The 22,190-nt window shown below is 49.1% G+C and overlaps 2 protein-coding genes across 5 annotated transcripts; one reads left to right on the forward strand and one right to left on the reverse strand.

The window, feature by feature from the left end:
• The first annotated feature begins 426 nt into the window (after window positions 1-426).
• Window positions 427-4,254, forward strand: PREB (prolactin regulatory element binding). 4 transcript variants are annotated; one of them, XM_060169222.1, is made up of 9 exons: window positions 432-790; window positions 1,324-1,516; window positions 1,707-1,924; window positions 2,114-2,194; window positions 2,294-2,418; window positions 2,616-2,789; window positions 2,916-2,988; window positions 3,181-3,340; window positions 3,516-4,254. In XM_060169222.1, exons 1-9 carry the CDS (start codon window positions 656-658, stop codon window positions 3,608-3,610), a joined length of 1,254 nt encoding a protein of 417 aa, XP_060025205.1. In that variant the 5' UTR covers window positions 432-655; the 3' UTR covers window positions 3,611-4,254. The 4 variants fall into 4 exon arrangements, with proteins under 4 accessions (XP_060025209.1, XP_060025208.1, XP_060025207.1 ...); XM_060169225.1 differs by lacking the exon at window positions 3,181-3,340 and having other exon boundaries at window positions 429-790; window positions 3,516-3,569; XM_060169224.1 differs by lacking the exon at window positions 2,616-2,789 and having other exon boundaries at window positions 430-790.
• A 24-nt stretch (window positions 4,255-4,278) lies between these two features.
• ABHD1 (abhydrolase domain containing 1) lies at window positions 4,279-15,118 on the reverse strand. The gene is given in 11 exon segments (XM_060168974.1): window positions 4,279-4,490; window positions 4,613-4,778; window positions 4,878-4,926; window positions 5,438-5,601; window positions 5,731-5,856; window positions 6,009-6,054; window positions 6,264-6,294; window positions 6,297-6,387; window positions 6,390-6,444; window positions 6,793-6,953; window positions 14,699-15,118. Coding segments are annotated over 11 exon segments (1,521 nt in total).
• Between the last annotated feature and the right edge of the window lie 7,072 nt (window positions 15,119-22,190).

Raw genomic sequence — 22,190 nt, forward strand, 5'->3', positions numbered from 1 at the left:
GAAACACGGGGTCCTCACGTTGGAGATCAGAAATCCAAGGGCCCCCTCAGGAGGGTGGGGTGCGAGGCAGACCTTGGATAAATCACTTCTTCTCTTGGGTAAACGTAAAGGCTGCGCTCAACGAGTCTGCGTATCACTCCTGAAGTGTGGACAGTCCTAATCCACGGATTTCTTTATTAAAGCCTTATTAACCTCCCTTAACCTTTATTGGCACACCCCGTCCCCACCCCCCACCCACCCCGCTACTGCAGATCAAGACATTTCCTTGAAGCTGGTGCGCGCCCCCAAAGCCCCGCAAAAAGATGGCGGAGTCTGCCTTCACAAGCGGGCGGAGACGGGCATCCTGGAGCTGGGGCTCCGCCTGCCCGCGGCCGGCTAGTGCTGACGCGTATTGGCGGCTCTGCGCCTGCGTGAGGAGTGCGGGCTCGGTGCGCCTGCGCCTTGCGCGTCTGCGAGACCGGGTTGGGCGGCCCGCGGCAGCGATAGGGAGCCTTGTGTGTAGTTACAGTTTCTGCAACCCGGCGGTTGTGAGAGGGGTCTGGAGTCCTCCCGGCGGCGACCGGACCAAAGTCAACAGCGACCGTAGCAGCAGTCGAAGGCCGGGCGGCATGTCCCCGGTGCCTCGGCGCAGACAGTGAAGCGCTGGGCGAGCGGGATGGGTCGGCGCCGGGCGCCAGAGCTGTACCGGGCCCCGTTCCCGTTGTACGCGCTTCAGGTCGACCCCAGCGCTGGGCTGCTCATCGCTGCGGGCGGAGGAGGCGCCGCCAAGACCGGCATAAAGAACGGCGTGGTGAGTACAGTGCCCCTGGGGCCGGGTCGCGCCACGGGCTGAGGGCGATTCTGGGAGGGTCTGGGGGCGGGCCGCACCCCTGCTTCGGACCCGGCCCCTCCCGGGTGGGAACCCCGGCATGCCGGGCGTCCCGGCGCGAATTTCAATCGAGAACTCACCGGTCAGTTGAGAGGCTCCTAAGGTAAAGTGAAAACTGCACACGGCGCTACCTAGGCACGAACGCTTCAGTTCGACCTCAGGATTAGCACCAGGGGTCTTATCCTGGCTTTTTCCAGGGGGACCACATAGACTTGTCTGCCAGACTAATAGCAGCGGCGAGTGAAATAGAAGCTAGGGTTTCATCATTCTTCTTGATCTGCAAACTAGAGCCTTGCTTGCTGTACAGATTCGTGAGGCTCAAAAAAGAAAAAAGGTTGCAAAAAGTCTTTTAAACTAAAAAGTGTAGTTAGCAAAGGGGTAGAGCATCAGACTATAGGATGTAAGTTTGCCCTTGAGGTGCTCTCTGAACCTCACCCTGGTTCCCTCTCCCACAGCACTTTCTGCAACTGGAGCAGATTAATGGGCGCCTTAGCGCCTCCTTACTACACTCCCATGACACAGAGACACGGGCCACCATGAACTTGGCGCTGGCTGGTAACATCCTTGCAGCGGGGCAGGATGCCCACTGTCAGCTCCTGCGCTTCCAGATCCATCAGCAGAAGAGCAAAAACAAGGCAGGGAAGGCAGGTGAGAGCCCCCTCTCTAGGTTTGGGAGGAGGGTTAAATAAGTAAGATCTCTCTCATCTCGGTCTCTGATGAAGTGGGGCTGGAAGTGGGGTTATGGTAGCAGGCGAGAAGTTCGATGTTCACCACTAGAGAGGGGGCCAGTACTACTTACTTGAGAAACCTGGAACCTGGCAGGCTGTTTGTGTTGCAGGTTCCAAGGAGCAGGGGCCTCGACAAAGGAAAGGGGCTGCCCCAGCAGAGAAGTCTGGAGCTGAAACCCACCAGGAGGAGACAGAATTCAGCGTAGAGAATTTGCAGGCGGTGCAGACAGACTTCAGCACTGATCCACTGCAGAAAGTTGTATGCTTCAACCATGATAGTACCCTGCTTGCCACTGGAGGGACGGATGGCTACGTTCGTGTCTGGAAGGTGTGGTTTTGGGAGGTTAGAGGATGAGTGTCAGTAGCAGCAAGGCCAGAATTGTGAGAAGCTGAACATGGGTTCTGGGGAACTTGTGAGTGAAGCCTGCACTGAGCGGCCATTAGTAGAGAAGAGGGGTGAGTATCATTGCGCTCTTGCCGGGTACCTAGGCTAACTGTGGTGGTGGTTTGGCTGCAGGTACCCACCTTGGAGAAAGTTCTGGAGTTTAGAGCCCACGAAGGGGAGATTGAGGACCTGGCTTTGGGGCCTGATGGCAAGGTGAGGAGTTGAGAGGGCGGAGAAAGTAGGTGATTATGCTGCTTGCCCAGTAAGTGGATCCCCTAACCGTCCATCCTTGGAATCTTGATTCCTGACTAGTTGGTAACTGTGGGCTGGGACCTTAAGGCCTCCGTGTGGCAGAAGGATCAGCTGGTGACACAGCTGCACTGGCAAGAGAACGGACCCACCTTTTCTAACACGCCTTACCGCTACCAGGCCTGCAGGTGTGGAGACCCCAGAGGGTGGCTGAAGGAGGCACAGCCTAGATGTGGGGGAGTGGGAGGAGACTGGGGGGAAGCTGGGGAGGGTCGGAGCCCTGTCGGGTGTTACCCTAGGCCTCACCAGGGTGCAGGAGGGCACACACCTCTGAGGAGGGTTGGGCAGGCCCCAGGAGCTGAACAGCTGCTCGCCCGGCCCCCAGGTTTGGGCAGGTTCCAGACCAGCCTGCTGGGCTGCGACTCTTCACGGTGCAGATTCCCCACAAGCGTCTGCGCCAGCCCCCGCCCTGCTACCTCACGGCCTGGGATGGCTCCACGTTCTTGCCCCTTCGGACCAAGTCCTGTGGCCATGAAGTCATCTCCTGCCTTAGCGTCAGGTGTGAGACAGTGGTGGCTTGGCTGGGTGTGGGGGGACCAGGGGGAGCTCAGGCAGACGTGAGTCCCTGAGGACTGTTGTTGCGGCACAGACTCCAGGACAGTGAGCATTTTATTGTTTGTTGCAGTGAATCGGGCACCTTCCTAGGCCTGGGCACGGTCACTGGCTCTGTTGCCATCTACATAGCTTTCTCTCTCCAGGTAATGAGTGGAGGTGGGCACAGCCCTGAGGGCTTTTGGGGTGGGGATTCTAGGCCTGCTTCTGCACTGAGTGTGCAGGAAGGAGTCTGGCCCAGCCTATAGCGGGAAAGTCTTCTGGGGGCAGAGGCCGTGTTTTCCGGAAGGAATGTTCCCAGTTGGGCCTTCCCTCACTGGTTTTCCTCCTGTCCCCAGCGCCTGTACTACATGAAGGAGGCCCATGGCATCGTGGTGACGGATGTGGCCTTTCTACCTGAGAAGGGTCGTGGTCCAGAGCTCCTTGGGTCCCAGGAAACTGCTCTGTTTTCTGTGGCTGTTGATAGCCGTTGCCAGCTACACCTGCTGCCCTCACGACGTGAGTCACTGGGGTGGGTGCGGTGGGGGAACCACCCCAGCTTTCGCTGTAGCGAAAACTTGCCTCCTGGAGAATGGGATGCTTATCTGTAGCCACTACCCCCTTCTTGAATGGTTCTGTTCTCTGGGCTGTGATGCTCCTTCGCCTCCTGACTCCTTCCCTTCCCCCCTTGCAGGGAGTGTTCCTATATGGCTGCTGCTGCTGCTGTGTGTCGGACTTATCGTTGTGACCATCCTGCTGCTCCAGAGGGCCTTTCCAGCTTTTCTTTAGCCTCCCTGCTCCCAGGGAGCCAGGGGCCTGGACACTGCCACCTTCTAGACCAGTGTGGGCCTACCACTGCTCGCTCCATCTGGGTCCACAGCTGAGGTTGCCTCTGATGAGACTAATGGGCAATGCCTGCCCTTTCCAGTTAAAGCTTGGCTGTGGCCCTGTGCGACACTGAGTCCTGGGAGCCTTGCATTCGTCATCTGTGGATCCGCCCAGGACAGTGGTTTCTGAAGGCCAGGCCACACCACCTGTCTCCTTCCCTCTGCCTACCAGAGGCTCCATAGTTGAGCTTGTCCTTTCTCCAGAAATATGTGAAGATGCCCAAGAACCTGGAGGCACTGCTCTCCTTCCTGCAGAAACAGTCGTTTTCTTCTCCTCCCCTTACAGCCTCGTGGCCAGTTGCTCTTCACATGAGCTCCAGGCATTTGCTGGGAAAAGCACTGGCCTGGGACTTGGTATTAGAGAAGGAAGGGGCAAAAGGAAGAACCAGGCAGTCATCTTTGGGTTCAGCTGGGTAGCTCCAAGCCAGCCAGGCCAAATATGCAGTAAATTCCTGGACAGTCTACCCTAGCCTTGAGAAAAGGGAAAATGAACTTCAGCGCATTAGGCAGGAAAAGTTGATATTTAATAAACAAGCGAAGACTGAACTGAGGCTCCAGATGGTACTCTTGTCAGCTTTTGCCTCCCTCGGGAGGAGTGGGTGCCCTGAGGCTGAGCAGCTCTGCTGGGTGCTGGAAGATGGCTTTGGCATACGGATGCATGAGGGGGCTCACGTAGCAGTGCTGCCAGGGAAGCAGTCCTTCCAGGAAGCCGATGTGGCCACCCCGAGCTGTGACGAGCAGTGCAACGTGGGGAGAATATTGGGCAGCCTGTAGGGGAAGGGCTAGGAGGTGTTGGAGAGGAGGTCAGGAGCCCTGGCCTCTGCTGAGAGCCCAGGCTCTTTCCGCTTGCACTGCATGGCCCATTTCCCCCGGGGCCTGAAGCGTCCAGATCCCAGGTGCTCGCCGTGGACCGGGCAGAAGGGGTCATCAGCTGCATTGAGGCAGAGCACAGGGAGCTGGATGGCATCTGCCTTGGTTCTTGGGCTTGCTGCTCGGTAATAGGCAGCACAGCCCTGATATCCGAAGACCACAGTTGTGTAGTACTCATCAAAGTGGTGGATTGTGTGGGCCTGCAGGTGGTGGCGGGTGGGATAGGCTAGGATGAGGAAAGGGAATAAGGTGTTGGAAGAACAGTTTTGGGCCAAGAGGGGAGAGTTGAAACACTCTACCTGTAGCACAAAGTCTACATTCACCACCTTTTCCATCACCTTTCTGTTTCTGCAAAAGAACACATAGGGTGGGACTTCCCTGGTGGCACAGTGGTTAAGAATCCGCCTGCCAATGCAGGGGACACGGGTTCGACCCCCTGGTCCAGGAAGATCCCACAGGCCGTGGAGCAACTAAGCCCACGTGCCACAACTACTGAGCCTGTGCTCTAGAGCCTGTGAGCCACAACTACTGAAGCCCACACGCTCTAGAGCCTGTGCTCTGCAATGAGAGAAGCCACTTCAACGAAGCCCGTGCACCACAACAAAGAGTAGTACCCGCTCGCCGCAACTAGAGAAAGCCTGCGCGCAGCAACGAAGACCCAACGCAGCCAAAAAGAAAAATTAAAAAAAAAGAACACATAGGGCTTTGGCTCTACTCCTGGACCTGACCCAGAGCCAGCCTCTGTCCTATCTCACGAGTGAGAAAATCCAGATAGGGAACTGACCCGAGCGCTGGGAGAACCTGGCATGTCTGCCATCCTACCCTGTCTGCTTCCCTTTTCCACTTGTCAAGACCCTACCGGTTCCCAGCTCGGCAGAGCCCAGCAGTGAGGTGCTGACTGAAGAGCAGTGAGTTCAGTGGGGTCTCCAGGGAGCAGGTGGTCTCAGAGGTATCCCAGCATGCAGGTAGAGTCAGTGCTGCCACCAACCCCGCAGCCCGTCCCATTCGAGCCAGGTGGTTCAGCTAATATCCTGCAGGATTGGCCCAGGGGCCATGAAAGAAGGGTTTGTATTGGTGAGTTGGAACAGGAGAACGGGAGAGAACATGGAGGAGGAAAGAGAAAAAGGAAGACTGGGCCTTTGGGTTAAGTGCAGACAGCCTTTACCCTCCGAGAGAGATGCCCGCAGCCAGCAGTGGAGCTTGGGAGTAGCGGCTCTTCATGTGGTTCACGACTGTCTCCAGATCTTCAGTGTTGCTGGCACAGAGGGCCCTGTAGGTCTGAGGCAAACCGGATCGCTGGGTAGGGAAGGAGGCCCTGACCAGAGGCAGAAAAGTGAAAGGACTCAAGAAATGGAAGACAGGTAGGTTGCGGCCCAGGGTCTCTGAAGGGAGCGGGGTGAAGGGCCACTACGAGGAAGGAGGGTACTCACCAGCAGTTCTTCCCCACGGCAGCCCCGGTTATTAAATACGATAGCCCTGGGGCACACACAGGTACATGTTAGGCAGACCCTCCATAAGGGCTCCTCCCCTTTTGGTAGGTTTCAGAAAGGCCTCTGTCAAATGGTGCCCTTCATATGGTACCTCCTCCCCATAGCAGGGTCTGAATTGACCCTCCCCCGACCCCCAGCACACAATTCTAAGTTATCAGACACCACCCAATTCCGCTGGGCTGTGTCCATCCTTACCTATAGCCATCCTCCAAAGCTTGGTCAACTAGTGCAAGATATATGCCTCCTAACTACTGCCCGTGATACCAGGAAGCAGCAATAACAATGGCTGGGTGGTAGGGTCAGGGTATTGACTGCTGTTAGGCTGCTGGCCCAGTCTAGGAGGAGCTGTCCGCTATCCGGGGTTTCGAGAACTTCCCTGTGGTTTTGGAGAAAAGGGCACAGAAAGATACTATTAGGAACTCCATGTACTTCGAAAGATTTTACGCCCTCTCCCTCCCCAAACAACTCCCACAAGTTACCAGCATCATTTGAGGGCATGCATTATGCAAAACATTAAGACTGTAACGAGGTATAATGGGACATAAAAGATTTGAGTATTACCTCATGGTTGTGCAATTAAATAGCCTTTCCATATAGCCACTCTGGTTACCCTTAGCACACTGAGGTAGATGGGTCAAAGGTTACCCCCATTTTAAAAGAGGTACACGAGTAGGATTCCCCTGTACTTGCAGCTTCGTGTTCACCCCCATCTGTCCCTTCTTACCTTGAGTAAGGGGCTACAGGCGGAGACTGCAGTAAGACTCTGAAGATGGTTTGTAGCCGCCCCTCAAAACACCAGAGCGTAGGGTAGAAAGTCTCCACAGTGACTGGACAGTGTCGCTCCAGGAAGGCCAGAAACTGGGACCCAGTCACCAGTTGTGGCCTCTAGTCACACAACACAATGTGCCTCACTCCCCTGATTTTTGCACCAAGCCAGTGAGGTACCTGATACTGGAGTGACCCCTTTCCAGAGGCCAGCCTGCAGGGCACTGCTTTGGGCGTGAGAAATCTAGCATACCTCAGTCTGGAATGGTCAAGTCACCTCTGTTAAGATAGTCCCACTAGGGCCCCAACTCCAGTCCTAGAGTGTCACCTCTCCAGAATTGCCCCTGAACCGACTTCCACGCTCAACCTATCCATGCCCCAAACCCATTTTGGAGAGAGTAGGTAATATAAGTTGCCCAGCTGATCTGCAGGAAAGGTTGGGATCCTGGACAGAGGCTGAAGAAATGCAGCACCATTTAATCTGTGACTTTTGCCTTTTGAATTGTCTACACTTCTGCCAGTTGAATTATCCACACTCTCGTCTCAAAACTAGCTCCGGTCACGCTGGCTCCTTCTGATTTTAGCATTCCATTGTTGCATATTCCCATTCCCTGTTGCATGTGCTCGCTGCTGAAGGGCTTCTTTGTACTGCACCACCTCATTTTCTTACCTAACAGCCCCTGCTGTTAGACCATGCTCTAAAGGAGGAATAGTCCCAATGGGAACAGATTTTCTCTTTCTTCATGCCAGCCAGGAGGAAGGTAACAGGGATAGGATGGTGGGCCAGATGAGGTCATTGGGCACTTAGCCCTATCTTTCAACCTCTCTGCTTGGTTCTCTGGATACACATCAGGTGAATGAGAGGGCCCAGCCACAGAGAAGGCTTATGAAGGGGGAGTATGCTGTACAAAGACAGAAGGCCTCAGACCCAAGAAATAGAAATTGCATTTCTGTTGCAGGCCTAAAGGGACCCAAGGACCAATTCCTATTTCTTCTTGCAGTCAAAAGGGGCTACGTAAATTATGAACTAGAGAGGCCAGGTTGGTACTGTGACTGTTTTGACTCGTACCCTGGGCCTTAAGCCCTGGAATAATAACACCTGTGATTCATTGTATGCTATTTGCTGGCACTAGGCTAAACCCAACCTTATTATAAGAAACTATGACAGGTTAAGTTGTTTGCCCAAAGTCACACAGCTAGCAAAAGGCAAAGTGGAATAATAATTATGATATTAGGCAAAATATTCTCTGACATAAATTGTACCAATATTTTCTTAGGTCAGCCTCCCAAGGCAATAGAAATAAAAATAAACAAATAGGACCTAATCAAGATTACATCTGCTTTTGCAGGTCAAGCTTTTTCTAATCAAGCTTTTGCACAGCAAAGGAAACCATAAAATGAAAAGTCAACCTACAGAATGGGAGAAAATATTTGCAAACAATGAGACCAACAAGGGCTTAATTTCTAAAATATACAAACAGTTCATACAACTCAACAACAACAAAAATAAACAACCCAATCGAAAAATGGGCAGAAAAAAAAAAAAAAGAAAAAAATGGGCAGAAGACCTAAATAGACATTTCTCCAAAGAAGAAATATAAATGGCTAATAGGCACATGAAACGATGCTCAATGACTCTAATAGCAAAATGCAAATCAAAACTACAGTGAGGTAACAACCCACACCAGTCCGAATGGCCATCATTAAAAACTCTACGAATAACAAATGCTGGAGAGGATATGGAGAAAAGGGAACTCTCCTACACTGTTGGTGGGAATGTAAGTTGGTACAGCCATTATGGAGAACAGTCTGGGGGTTCCTCAGAAAACTAAAAATAGAATTACCGTATGATCCAGCAATCCATACAAAATATATCCATACAAAATTCTAATTCAAAAAGATACGTGCACCCCTACGTTCATAGCAGCACTATTCATAATAGCCAAGACATGGAAACAACCTAAATGTCCATTGACAGATGAATGGATAAAGAAGATGTGGTACATATATACAATGGACTACTACTCAGCCGTTAAAAAACCCCCCCCCCCCACACACACACACATTTGCAGCAACATGGATGCAACTAGATATTACCATACTAAGTGAAGTCAGAAAAAGACAAATACCATATGATATCACTTATATGTGGAATCTAAAATATAACACAAACAAACCTATCTACGAAACAGAAACAGACTCGGACATAGAGGACAGACTTGTGGTTGCCAAGGGGGAGGGGGTTGGGGGAGGGATGGACTGGGAGGCTGGGGTTAACAGTTGTAAACTTTTATATACAGGATGGATAAACAACAAGGACCTACTGTATAGCACAGAGAACTATATTCAATATCCTATGATAAACCATAATGGAAAAGAATATTTAAAAAGATTGTATATAAATTGTGTAACTGAATCACTTTGCTGTACAGCAGAAATTAACACAACATTGTAAGTCAACTATACTTCTATTAAAAAGTGTAAAAAATAATTATGATAGTACCACCAATACTAGTAAGATTTGTTGCGTGCTCCTTATATGCCAGGTATTGTGCTAAGCATTTTACATGATTATATCCTATAACCTTCACAATAGCTCTTTGAGATAGGTACTGTGATCCCCCTGTGGGAACGTGTTTGAATATTGAGTAAGTTGTCAAAGGTCACAAAATGTGCCAAAGCTAGGTAGCAGTGGAGCTGGGATTGAAACTAAGAGTTTGTGCTCTTAGTCACTTTACTATAATACCTCCTAGTTGCCAAGATTTTGAGTTATCAGTTTATTAAATCCTTGGTCAAACAGCTCAGTTGTGTAGAACAAGGTGCTAATAAATCACAGGTTTGATGTATGTGGGTTAGTTTCATTTTAATTCTAGTGACGTGTTTCTTGACTTATCCCTGAGAATTAATTAGTTAAATGCCATTAGTCACTGTGGATAAATCAATTCCAATCCATTACCATGCTGGACAATCCAAACTGCATGTCCTCAGAGTGTCCAGAATGACACTTTCTCTGCATTTAAACCAGTATTTGGAAATCAAAGAAGGATTTGGAGTATAAAGTGGCAGAGGTCTCTGACTTCTCTGTGGCTGGTTGTAAGCAAAGGAAAACGTTTAGTTCAGGACAGCTCTGTTCTGAAATGACTGACTTTCCAAATCAGGCATATAAGGTAAGGTTTATAGGGTATTGTGAGGTTTGGGTTTTTAAAATTGTTTTACTAAGGCAAATGTATTCTGTAAACAATACATAGGATGTATAAAGCTCTGAAAATACAGAAAAGTTGAGGTAACATTAAATTTCCCTATAGATCATTTTAAAGGGCTTGAATCAATAGGTTTCTTGTTAGACTCAGCTACTTAGAACCGAGTTTAATGAAAATTAAAAGATTTAGATTTTTGTGGCTATGTAAATTACATAAATTTCAGTGAGAATAAAATTTCCAAGTTCATCAAAATCATCCTCTTCGGATTTTTCCATTGCACTCTACATGGAGGGCCTAGAACTTAAAACAGGGCTGAATGAGCAAGGACAGTTAGGGTTATCCATTAGTCCTGAGCTAGGCGGGGAACCTCTGCCAGTCCGTAAGAGAAGCAAGGTCCTACTAAGCTGATGGGATGATGGTGGGAGTTAGCCACCACCCCACCAACTGGTTCCTTCATTCAGAGCAGCTAATGAGAAGCTCATCTAGACTGCCTAAAAAGAAAAAGATAGTGTGCATATCTCCCTGACAGCTCAGGATGCCTTCCACCCCGCTTTTCTGCAAGTGTTTGTCCACATCATCGGCAGCAGCACCCCTCCGATGACTGAAAGGCCCAGCTGGCATGGGGAGTACGCGGGATGCAGAGAATCCAGGCAGGCAAAGAACCGACTCTCCGTTAGGTGATAGTAGCAAAGCTGAGCCTGGCTGGAGCGCGGGGCCGGAGTGGTGGTGGGGCTGTGGCGTCAAATTTCACCTGGGCCAGGAGACCCCACCCAGCCAGCCTCCACAAAGGGCTCGAGCCCCGGCTGGAAGCTGCCCTCAGACTCGAGTTACCTACACCCGCCGGAGAGAGCTCTGGACCCGCACCCACCGGGGCCACCCATGCCCAGTAGTAGCCCAAGTAGAGGGCAGCGCCAAGTCCCAAAAGCAGAGAGGATTCTGTCCAGGTATCATCTTGGGGGCTCGGGGAGGAGCTCAGCCTCTCGCGTTGCTGAGTCTCCACCCCCAAGTTCTTGACCGGCTCTGACGCCCGAGCTTCGATTAGTGGGCCCGCAGGTGCGCGCTGGGCCCCGCCCGTTACACGCCATTGGACAGCCTGTGCGGGTTCCGCCCGCACTGCCCGGCGATTCGGGGACCCAGGCCCCGCCCACCGCCCGTGCTCCCGGCGGCGGGCGTGGCGAGGGCGGTGCTAGGACGTCGAGCGGGTGTGTGTACCGCGCCTGGGCAGTCTGCGCGGAGCTGACTCCAGTGTCTTGCGAACGGCTTCTACGGCTCCTGCCTCCGCTTCGCGGTCACCGGCCCTGCGGCCTCTTGTAAGGACTAGCGGCCTTCCCCGCAGCCGCCATCTTGAGGGGCAGCTCCAGCTCCGTCTTCCTCAAACCCTGCCCTGGAGCGGCGAGTCTGACAGCCTGGCCAGAGCCCCCCAGCCTCTCAGTCAGTCACACACAGGGCACAGCCACTGACGTGGTCACACCACTCCACTCCCGTAGTGTTCAGTCATTGACAGTGGCCCTCACACACTGGACACGATCATTCACACTGACACGCCACAGTGTCACGTAGTCAAGTTTCAGCTACTTGAGTGAGTGCCATTCCGCACAGAGTCACACACACATGGGTTAAAGCCACTCGTCCAGTGTCACTCTACGCTGCCTCATACAATCCCTGTCACAAGTACAATAGATACTTACTCATCACCCACTGTGTACCAGGCACTTGGGATGCTGTTCCTGTCTTCATCGGGATATGGAAACAAGTAAGTAATCTACTAGAGCAATGACTCAACCTTGACTGAAGATTGGAATTATCTGTGAGTTTCTAAAACTAGCGGTGCCCAGGCCCTACCCACTGTTATGGTTGGTCTGAAGAGGAGCCTAAGTATTAATAACAACTTAAAATCTCTCTGGAAGACTCAAATGTGTAATCAGGGTTGAACCCCTGCAACAGAGCATGGTGGTAGATAAGGGAAGTACTAGCTGCAGTGGGAGCCCCGGGGAGGGTGCCCAGACTCCATGGATCAGAGAAAGCACACCCAGATATTAAATGACAATACATTTAAGGCGAAATCAAAAAATAAGTAGTAGTTTCCAAGACAAGGTGGAGGAGGGGAGAGGGTAATTGTTCCAGGAGAGGGAAGAGCACAAGCAAAATCCTGGATGTGAGAGACTTCTTAAAGGAACCAAAAGAAATTTGGTGTTGCTGGAGCATGTGAGATGGTCAGGAATCAGGTTGTGGGCAGCTGCATAAAGGATGTTAGGCTTTATCCTAAGGGTGGAGGAAAGCCATCAGAGTTTTAAGAAGGGGTGGGCGACATGATCAGAGTTATATTTCAGAAGAATCATTCAGGCTACTTTGAGAATGGATTGGAGGGGGATGAAAAGCAGGCTAATTAGGAGGCTGTTAACGGAAATTTGGCGTGGACCAGGGCTGCCTGGACTGGGGGAAAGCTCAGGAGAGGAGTGAAGATCCTTAAGATAGGAGGCAGAACTGATAGGACTTGGTAGTAGGTTGGAGGTGGGGGAAGAAGGAGGAATCATGGATGACCCCGTTTTCTGACTGCATAGATTCAGGGATGCCTGGTGGTAACATTGGGATAGAGAAGCGGGGGGAGGGGAAGTTTTGAGGAGGAAGATGATGCATTCTGATTCAGACACGTCTGGGGTGCTGGTAGGTGTTCTAATTGTGTTTTCTTAGATTCTGAATTTGTCTCTTTGGCATCCATTAATCACAGGACCAAACTAACAGCCAAAGTTGTTCACATCTCCCCTGCAATCCAGAGGCCATGCTCTGAACCACTTCCTTTATCCAACTCTCACACACCAAACCAATATTTTCCCTTTCCTAGATAAACCCAGGACCAGGGACCAGTCAACTAGCGACAGCCCCTATGCCCCAAAGCTCTCTGAAGTTATTAAAACTAGCCAACCCTAAACTGTTTAACCTGCCTCGTCTTGCTTTTCTAGTTTAATAAAAGCTGTGGCCTCTGCCTTCCCCTTGCTCCTTTCTGCCTTCTGACCTACACGGGTGCTTCCCTCTGTGGTCCTGTGTGGTGAGCTGTGCCTCTTCTTCCTGAGGGAATGGTAACATTAAACTCTTCTTTCAGTGGCATTGACCTCTCTGTGTTGTCACTCAGTCACCTTTAAAAATTAAGATCCGGCACAAATCAGTAGGCTGTTCCGTTCCTGAAGTGGTCTGGGGCTCAGAGATTGGAATTTGAGATATGGTAGTTATCAGCATTTAGATGATGTATTAGCTTGCAGGGCTGCCATAACAAAGTGCTGCAAACTGGTTGTCTTGAACAACAGGAATGTATTGTTTCACAGTTCTGGAAACTGGAAGTCCAAGATCAAGGTGTCAGCAGGATTGGTACCATCTGAGAGCAGTGAGGAAGAACTTGTTCCGTACATCTCTTCTAGCTTCTGGTGGTTTGCTGAAAATCCTCAGCATTCCTTGGTATGTAGAAGCTTCACTCCAATCTCTGCCCGCATCTTCACATGCTGTTCTCCTTGTGTGTGTGTGTGTGTGTGTGTGTGTGTGTCCAAATGCCCCTTTTTATATGAACACCAGTCATATTGGATTAGGTTCTACGCCAGTATGACCTCATCTTCACTAATTATATCTGCAACTACCCTATTTCCAAATAAAGTCACATTCTGAGGTATTGGGGGTTAGGACTTCAACATATGAATTTTTGAGGGACACAGTTCAACCCATAAGAGATAGTGATGGAAGCTACGTGAATGGAAGAACACATGAGCAGATGGGGAATGAGGAGAGAGCCCAGAGGAACTCCGACACAGGAAGAAACTAAGAAAAAATGACTAAAGAGAGAGGAATGGTATTGCCGAAACCAATGATACCATGACCCAAGGAGGTAGTGTCCAGCAGTATCCACCTGCCCACCACAGGAAGGAGGATAGGGTGACTTTGATGAGAGTCAGTTTGTTGTTGTGGATGGATGCTGATGGGAAGGAGCTGATGGGGAGGGAGAAGTTGAAGATTCCAGAGAGATAAGAAGTCGTGCACTCAAAGAACTAAGTCTTTGAGCCAGTGGGTGAGGAAGTAGTCTGAAGCCTGGGTGGAGGAACTGGCTGCTCTGAGAAAACTGGTGACGCTGCGTTTTGACCACAAAGCTATAGCCACACACTGCAACGCTGTGCTGGCAAACGGCTGCCACTGTCACCCTTAAGCTGATACTTTCCCAGGCCCCCCCTCGCCCACCATGGCTCAGATGGAGCCACTTCTCAGTGATGTGCAGTCACAGTCACACAGTGATACCTTCACCGGAAACCGACAGTCACGGGTGTCACTTGAGCATCACAACTCAGGAGGAGTTCAGCCAGATACCCCAACAGACACACCACTCACATCCTGTACGGTCACACACCCGGACAGTCCCGCATTGGCCATACTCTCTCAAGTGCTGCCATACTGGATACACAGCCACACGAAACACCCCCTACCGTGTCACGGGTCTCTCATCCTCGCAGCCACATACACCAGTCACAATCACAGGCTAACAGTAAGTCACATTCTATCTTGTCACACACATCTGGGTCCCAGCAGGGAGTGAGCCCCAGTTAAACGTGCTTCTCGTTACGCACCAGCTTCATCATCTGTCTCTTTGCCTCTCTCTCTCTCGTTGTCTGTACGCACACACTCACGCACACGCTCTCCCTCGCCCGGTGCGGGCCGCAGAGGGCCGGGGTCTGCGGGCCAGGCGGGGCGAGGCGGAGACCCAGGCCACGGCGCTGGCGCTCCGGACTCTGCCCGGGCCAGGGCGGCGGCCGCAGCCGGGAGGGCTACGTGGAGCAGCCACGTGGAGCGGCCCGGGGGAGGGCCGGGCGGCGGGAGCCGAGGCGCGGCGGCCACGGCGGCGCACAGCCTCGAGCGACGACCCAGCCGGACCCGGCCAGAGCCGCGCCGCGCCGCCGCAGGTGGGTGCGATCCCCGCCCGGGGCTGGCGGGCTGGGGGCCGGGGACCCCGCCGCGGGCAGCCGGGAATACTGGGCGCCGCGGGGCGGGACCGCGGGCAGGGGCGGTCTCCTGGCCTCCAGGTCGGAGGCTGAAGGCGCAGTCCCTCCGCATCCCCTGCGGCTCGGACGCCGCCGGAGCGCTGGCTCTCGCCTCTGGGCGCCTCTCCGAGGTTACCCCTGAGAGCACGTAGAGGGAGGGCCTAGAAAGCAAGGCCTGAGCTCCCTCGCTGTGATGAGGGGGGTTCACAGTCCCCCGAGGGCTTTTCCCTCCGGTGTCTCATTCGTTGCTCTTGACAGTCCCGGGGGGAGGGAAGGCTGGCAGGACTTTCATCCTCATTTGACAGCGGAGGAAAAGGGGGACCGGGGAGGGGCCGAGGTTATCACCCAGCTAGAAGTGGCAGGGGGAGCCCAGCTCTCAGGTGTGGGACCCATTTGGCTGTATAGCCAGTGCCTCTTCTCTTGCGCCGGGGGGTGGGAGGTGCTGGGAGTCACAGGTGGCCCTGGAGAGATAAGTTAAGGGAGAGGATTGAGCTCAGAATTACTTCTGACAGTTCGAATTAGGCAGAAATGGAATGCGTGCCCTGTGGGTGGTAGGCTCCTGTCCTGGAAAGTCCAGTGGAGGCTGATGGCCACTGACAGGCATGCTGTGCAAGCAGTTTTGCACTGGATGGGAAGTCAAGCAAGAGAAAAGGCCCCGCCACATCCTAGAGTCTCTGAAATACTCAGGCAGCATCTACTCACTGCCATGCACTCAACCTACATTATTCCATTGCATCCTCCCCAAGCCCCTACAAGACAGATACCACTATCCTCATTCTTTAAAGTGAAGATCCCAGAGCTCAGAGACACGGAGACACCTGCTGAGATCACACTGTTAGTACTGTGAGAGGCTGGATTTGATCAGAGGTCTAACTGCAAGGCCAGGCTTTCCTCCCATGCACTGCTGCAAAGACTTGAAGAAATCAGAGGCTAGAGGATCATTGTGAGTGTGTGTGTGTGTGTGTGTGTGTGTGTGTGTGCGAGTGTGATGTGAATAACTTTATTGAATTATATCACAACTCTAGCGGTTGTGGTGGCTTTTCTGTGGTCATTAGGGTAAATTATGTTTATGCACGTTATAGAAAATGATGAGGAACGTTTTTATTTGACAGGCAGTTGTTCAATAGCTGCTCTATTTCTGTTGCTTATAAAAGCTTTTGTAAATACTGTAGTGAGAAATGTGAAAGTGTGAAGCAATCACATTACACCAACCTCATTACACATTACTTGAGGTGCCTTAGCCTGACTTCCTTTAAATAATAGAGGTGAGTTACCTGTACTAAAAATGCCGTGTTTGGAAGCATGACTTAGGAGAATATTACTGAGATGACACTAAAAGTTCACATGCAATTATTTGTTTCTGAAGTGGACTGCAACCAGAGTGCCAGGGTTGTCAGGAGAGCGCAGGATGTTCCAGGTAAAGGGTGGGACAGCTTGGGCAAAAGCACTGCAAAGTGAAAATGAAAAGTATTTCGCAGACTCCAGTAACCCCTCTGTCTGAAGCAGAGTGTTAGTATAATGGAGCACTGGAAGATGAGTCTAAAATGGTAACTTGATATCTGATTGTAGAAGGCCTTAAATGTCCAGGTGAAGACTCTGGACTGTAATAGAAATAGGGAGCCATTGAAGGTTTTGGAGCAGTGGAGTTCCAGCAAAGGAAGAGTACTCTACGTATGGAGGGTTCTTTAAATCGAAAAGATAGCAGAGGCAGGGACAAGAATAAGAGACTCCTTGTGCAATGAGTAATTCATTATCCACTTAGTATTCACTGTAACTCTGTGACGTAAGTACTATTATTATCTCCATTATGCACATAAGTTTAGTGAGGGTAATTAACCTACCTGAGGTCACGGGGACAGTCTGTGGTGGAGCTGGGATTTGAACCTAGGTCTGGCTGGTTCCATAGCTCTGTCCTCTGTCCACTGCACATGCTGAGTAGTTGCACACATGTGACGTAGGACCAAGAGGAGGAGAGTAAGAGTAATTCATGTGGGCAGGGTTCAGGACCAGGTCTTACTTTTCAGGGCTCAGTGCAAAAATAAGATTAAGAATTTCAAGACAGAGACAGCAGCATTAGACTAAGCCCAGGGCCCTTTTGAGAGCAGGGCCCTGTGTGACTGCCAAGAAGGCAGTTCTAATCATTATGACAACTTGACAAATCACCTCAAAACTCAGTGGCTGAAAACAATAACATTGACTTTGCCTATGAGTGTACATTCTGGGTAGGGCAGAGAAGGCAAGCTCAATTCTGCTCCATCAGTGTTGGCTGGGGCAGCTCGAAGGCTGGGGCTTGGGATGATCTACAGGTTTGCTCTCTCACCTGCCTGGCCCTTGGGTGGGGAAGCGAGCAGCTGGAGGCTAGAGCAACTGGGGCTCCTCAAGCATCCCTGTCCCTATGTGCTCTCTCCACACGGTCTTTTCAGCGTGGCAAACTTCTTCCTTGGCGGTTCAGAGCTCCAGAGAAGCATATCTGCATGTCAAGAGAGGGAGAGAGAGAACCAGAAACAGGCATAAACCGTGTTGCCTTTTATGACTCAGACTTGGAGGTCCCATGGTGTCATTTCTGCTATTTGTTTGAAGTGAGTCGCTAAGTCCAGATCATATACAAGGAAAGGCAAATTTAACTCCAGGTACTTCCCACAAGAAAGAGTTTGTAGATGGTTTTCAAACCAGCACAGCTGGCCTAATGAGTGACTGGATTAGTGGGATCCGATAGGTGTTTCCTATTTATCCCTGAACTGCTACCACCAGAGTCATTCTTTGTTGTTTCCAAATGTCCTTTTTTAAAAGGCAACTCCTAGTGATGATAACACATTAAGTCTGGATAATAGGTTTTGACAGCTCTGAGGAATTTAAATTACTCCTGTGCCTCCTGTTAGCCTAGGTCCTGGCAGTTAACAGATGGGAGGAGAAAGCAATTTGAGGGTATCCAGGTGGGAAGCCCAGGATGGTGTGAAGCTACTATAGAGCAATCCAGAAAAGCTTCTGGAAGGAAGATGCCTTATTGCATAACCAGGCACTGCGCTTTACACGCCTTGTCTCATTTAATCCTCACCACACCCCGAGAGGTGCTCTCATCAACCTCATGTTAACAGACAGAGGTTCTGAAACACAGGAGGCACACAGCTAGTGAGTTGCAGAGCCTGGCTTTGAATTTAGGCAGCCAGAGATTAGGGCCCATACCCTTAAACTTTGGGCTATGCTACCTACTCCTTAGCAATTCTGTGTTTCTCTGTTTTTCTCTTCATCATTGCTTTAACATTGTATCATTTCCTACTTACATAAATATGTAAACTTTAAGGAGGAAAAATAATAGGTAATTTTACCTAATATTATCATCTTACTTATAAAATAGTGCCTCACATATAGTAGGTGCCCAATAAATATTAAAGGAATGAGTACCATTAGCCCTACTCTATAAACTTATATTTACACTTGCCTTCCCTACAAAGGCTCGCCTTCCTGGTCCTTGTCACTCAAGGTCTTGACTTCGACTGGTACTTCCCATGATGTCCTCTGCGGCATCCAGTCCTGGGTCTATATCTTCTGGCCTCTCCTTTTGGCCTCTTCTGGCCAGCTGGCCCTCTCAGTCATTTAGTGCCCCTCCTTCCACCTTAGAGCCTGGAGCCCTCAGACCCCTCTCTTTAAACCAGCAGCACGCTGGATACCAAGAACTGGGTGAGGCAGCCCTCCTGTCCACTTGCCTAGACCCTCTCTAAGCCATTGCTTCCTAACCGCCAAGAACACTGTGGGCAGGGCCTTCTCTCTAATCCTCACGGGTTAGGCACATAACTCTGCCATTCTTGGATTTCCACTCAGTCTCCGTAGGGTCTCTACGGAGATTTCTGTCTCCAAGCCTCTGCTGGGGGTGGGGGTAGTGAACTCCACCCTGCTGAAAATCCAAATAGCCTTGAACCCTGTTCCCTCCAGTCCTCCATCACTTGTCTTCTTGAACTTGATTCATAGTGTCTTTCATAATACAGAAGTTTAAACTTTTGATATGCTCAAATCTGTCAATTTTTTCCTTTAAAACATGAATTTGAAATATTTATCATTTAAAAAAATATTAATTTATTTATTTTGGCTGCGCTGGGTCTTAATTGCGGCATGCGGGATCTTCGTTGTGGCATGCGGGATCTTTAGTTGCAACATTCAGGAATCTTTTAGTTGCAGCATGCGGACTCCTAGTTAAGGCATGCATGTGGAATCTAGTTCCCCCACCAGGGATCGAACCTAGGCCCCCTGCATTGGGAGCTCGGAGTCTTACCCATTGGACCACCAGGGAAGTCCCATGAAATATTTATCATTTTTAATGGCTCTGTCACATAATAGGATTTGCTTAATCATTGCCTAAATGTTACAGGTGTTAACAGTTCTTTGACTAATATTAATAGCACAGCTATAAATATCCTTATAATTTCTTTTCTGTTTGTGTTTTTCCTTACGTAATCCCCAGGATGATATTGTTGGGTAGGGGTTTTACGGCAGTTAATACACATTTGCAGATTACTCTCCAGAAATAGTTCACGTCTATAGTTCCTCAAACAATATAGGTTAATACTCACTGATTCAATTTCTTCAGTGGTTATAGGACTATTAAAATTTACTATTTATTTTGATGTCAGTTTTACTGTTAAGTTTTTCTGGGAAAATGGCTATATCTGCCAAGTTTGCAAATTTCTTCTATTCCTGTAGTTATGTCCCCTTTTAATTCCTAATATTGTTTATTTGTGCCTTTTCTCTTTGTTCTTAATGAAAATTGTCAGGGGTTTTGTAGTTCATTAGTTCTTTTAAAGAAACACTAGTTTGACTTTATTGCTGCTCTCTATTATATTTTAAATTTCTTCTATCTTTTATTATTCATTTCTTTTAGTTTCTTTAAGTTTATTCTCTTTTACTAGCTTCTTGAGTTGGAAGCTTAACTCATTAGCTTTTGGCCTTTCTTCTAATATAAGTTTTTAAGTCAACCCAATTCTCCTATACATACATATATATATATATATATATATGTATGTATGTATATATATGTGTGTATATATATATGTGTGTATATATATGTGTGTATATATATATTCCCCCCACCCCTGCACCACACACCTTGTGGGATCTTTTTTTTTAAAAAAAAAGTTTTATCTTTTCTCTCTTTTTTTAAAAAAATTTATTTATTTATTTTTTATTTTTGACTGCATTGGGTTTTCTTTGTTGCGTGTGGGCTTTCTCTAGTTGTGGCGAGTGAGGGCTACTCTTTGTTGTGGTGTGAGGGCTTCTCATTGCGGTGGCTTCTCCTGTTGCGGAGCATGGGCTCTAGGCGCGTGGGCTTCAGTAGTTGCAGCACACGGGCTCAGTAGTTGTGGCATGTGGGCTCACTAGTTGCAGTGTGTGGGCTCAGCAGTTGTGGCTCACAGGCTCTAGAGCTCAGGCTTAGCAGTTGTGATGCACGGGCTTAGTTGCTCCACAGCATGTGGGATCTTCCCGGACCAGGGCTCTCACCCGTGTGCCCTGCATTGGCAGGCGGATTCTTAACCACTGCGCCACCAGGGAAGTCCCGGCTTGTAGGATCTTAGTTCCCTGACCAGGGATTGAACCTGGGCCCTGGGCAGTGAAAGCGCCGAGTTCTAACGACTTGACCACCAGGGAATTCCCCAACCCACTTCCCCTTTAATACTGTTTTAGCTACATACCTTGTTTTGATGTATGTTTTCCCAGTATTATACAATCCTCAGTATTCAACAGTTTCCATTATGATATCCTTCTTTGACCCATATGTAAGTGTACCTTTTAAATTTTTTATATAAATGAGATTTTTACATCATTTTTGTTATTGATTCCTAATACAATTGCATTTAGTCATGTAACAGTATGAGACTGATTCTTTAATATTTGCTGAGCCATATTCTTTGGCCTATTGCTTGTCAGTTTTTATAAATATTCCACATGTGTTGAGAAGAAAATGTATTTGCTAAGTGACTGGAGTTGGGTTCTCTATTTGTTCATTAGCTCAGGCTTAGAAAATATTTTATTCAATCGTCTACATTCTTACTAATTTTTAGTCTGCTTAATCTTTCAAATACTGTATGAGGTATGTTAACTTCTCCCACCATAATGGCAGATTCGATTTTCCTGATTGTGTTTATGCCAGTTTTTTTTAAAGAATTTATTTGTTTTAGAATAGTTTTAGGTTCACAGCAAAATTGAGAGGTTTCCCGTATACGTCCTGCCCCACACATGCACAGCCTCATCCATTATCAACGTGCCCCACCAGAGGGGTACCGGATGAACTGATGAACCTATACTGACACATCGTAATCATCCAAAGTCCATAGTTTACCTTAGGGTTCACTCTTGGTGTCGTTTGGGTTTGAACAAATCTATAATGACACGTATCTATCATTATAATATCATATAGAGTATTTTCACTGCCCTGAAAATCCTCTGTGCTTCACCTATTCATCCCTTTCACGCCAGTCCCTGGCAACCACTGATCTTTTTACTGTCTCCATAGTTTTGCTTTTTCCAGAATGTCATACAATTGGAATCATACAGTGTGTAGCCTTTCCAGATCGGCTTCTTTCCCTTAGTAATATGCATTTAAGATTCTTCCGTGTCTTTTCATGGCTGAATAGTTCATTCCTTTTTAGCACTGAATAATATTCTTTGTCTGGATGTACCACAATTTCTTTATCCATACACCTATCGAAGGGTATCTTGGTTGCTTCCAAATTTTGGCAATTGTGAATAAAGCTGCTATAAACATCTGCGTGCAGGTTTTTGTGTGGACATGAGTTTTCTGCTCCTTTGGGTAAATACCAAGGAGTTTAATTGGTGGATTGTATGGTAAGAACATGTTTAGTCTGAAATGAAATCACCTAAGTGTCTTCTAAAGCGACTGTACCATTTTGCACTCCCACCATCAATGAATGAGAGTTCCTGCTGCTCAACATCCTTGTCAGCACTTGGTATTGTCAATGTTCTGGATTTTTGGTCATTCTAACAGGTGATAGTGTTATGCCAGTTTTCGTTTTAGGTGTTTTGAGGCTATGCTATTAGGTACATACAGGTTCAGAATCATTATATCTTCCTAGGGGATTAAACTTTTGTGCATTTTGTCATGATACTTTTTTATCTATAATAATGCTTTTCACCTT

Source organism: Lagenorhynchus albirostris, chromosome 13 (genome assembly GCF_949774975.1).
Source record: "Lagenorhynchus albirostris chromosome 13, mLagAlb1.1, whole genome shotgun sequence".
Classification (NCBI taxonomy): domain Eukaryota; kingdom Metazoa; phylum Chordata; class Mammalia; order Artiodactyla; family Delphinidae; genus Lagenorhynchus; species Lagenorhynchus albirostris.

Excerpts from the sequence above, each read along its gene's own strand:
- PREB (XM_060169222.1), top strand. The coding sequence starts at position 656 with ATGGGTCGGCGCCGGGCGCCAGAGCTGTACCGGGCCCCGTTCCCGTTG. Across the intron at positions 2,419-2,615 it reads TACCGCTACCAGGCCTGCAG|GTTTGGGCAGGTTCCAGACC; the intron begins GTGTGGAGACCC and ends CCCGGCCCCCAG. Across the intron at positions 2,989-3,180 it reads ACATAGCTTTCTCTCTCCAG|CGCCTGTACTACATGAAGGA; the intron begins GTAATGAGTGGA and ends TCCTGTCCCCAG.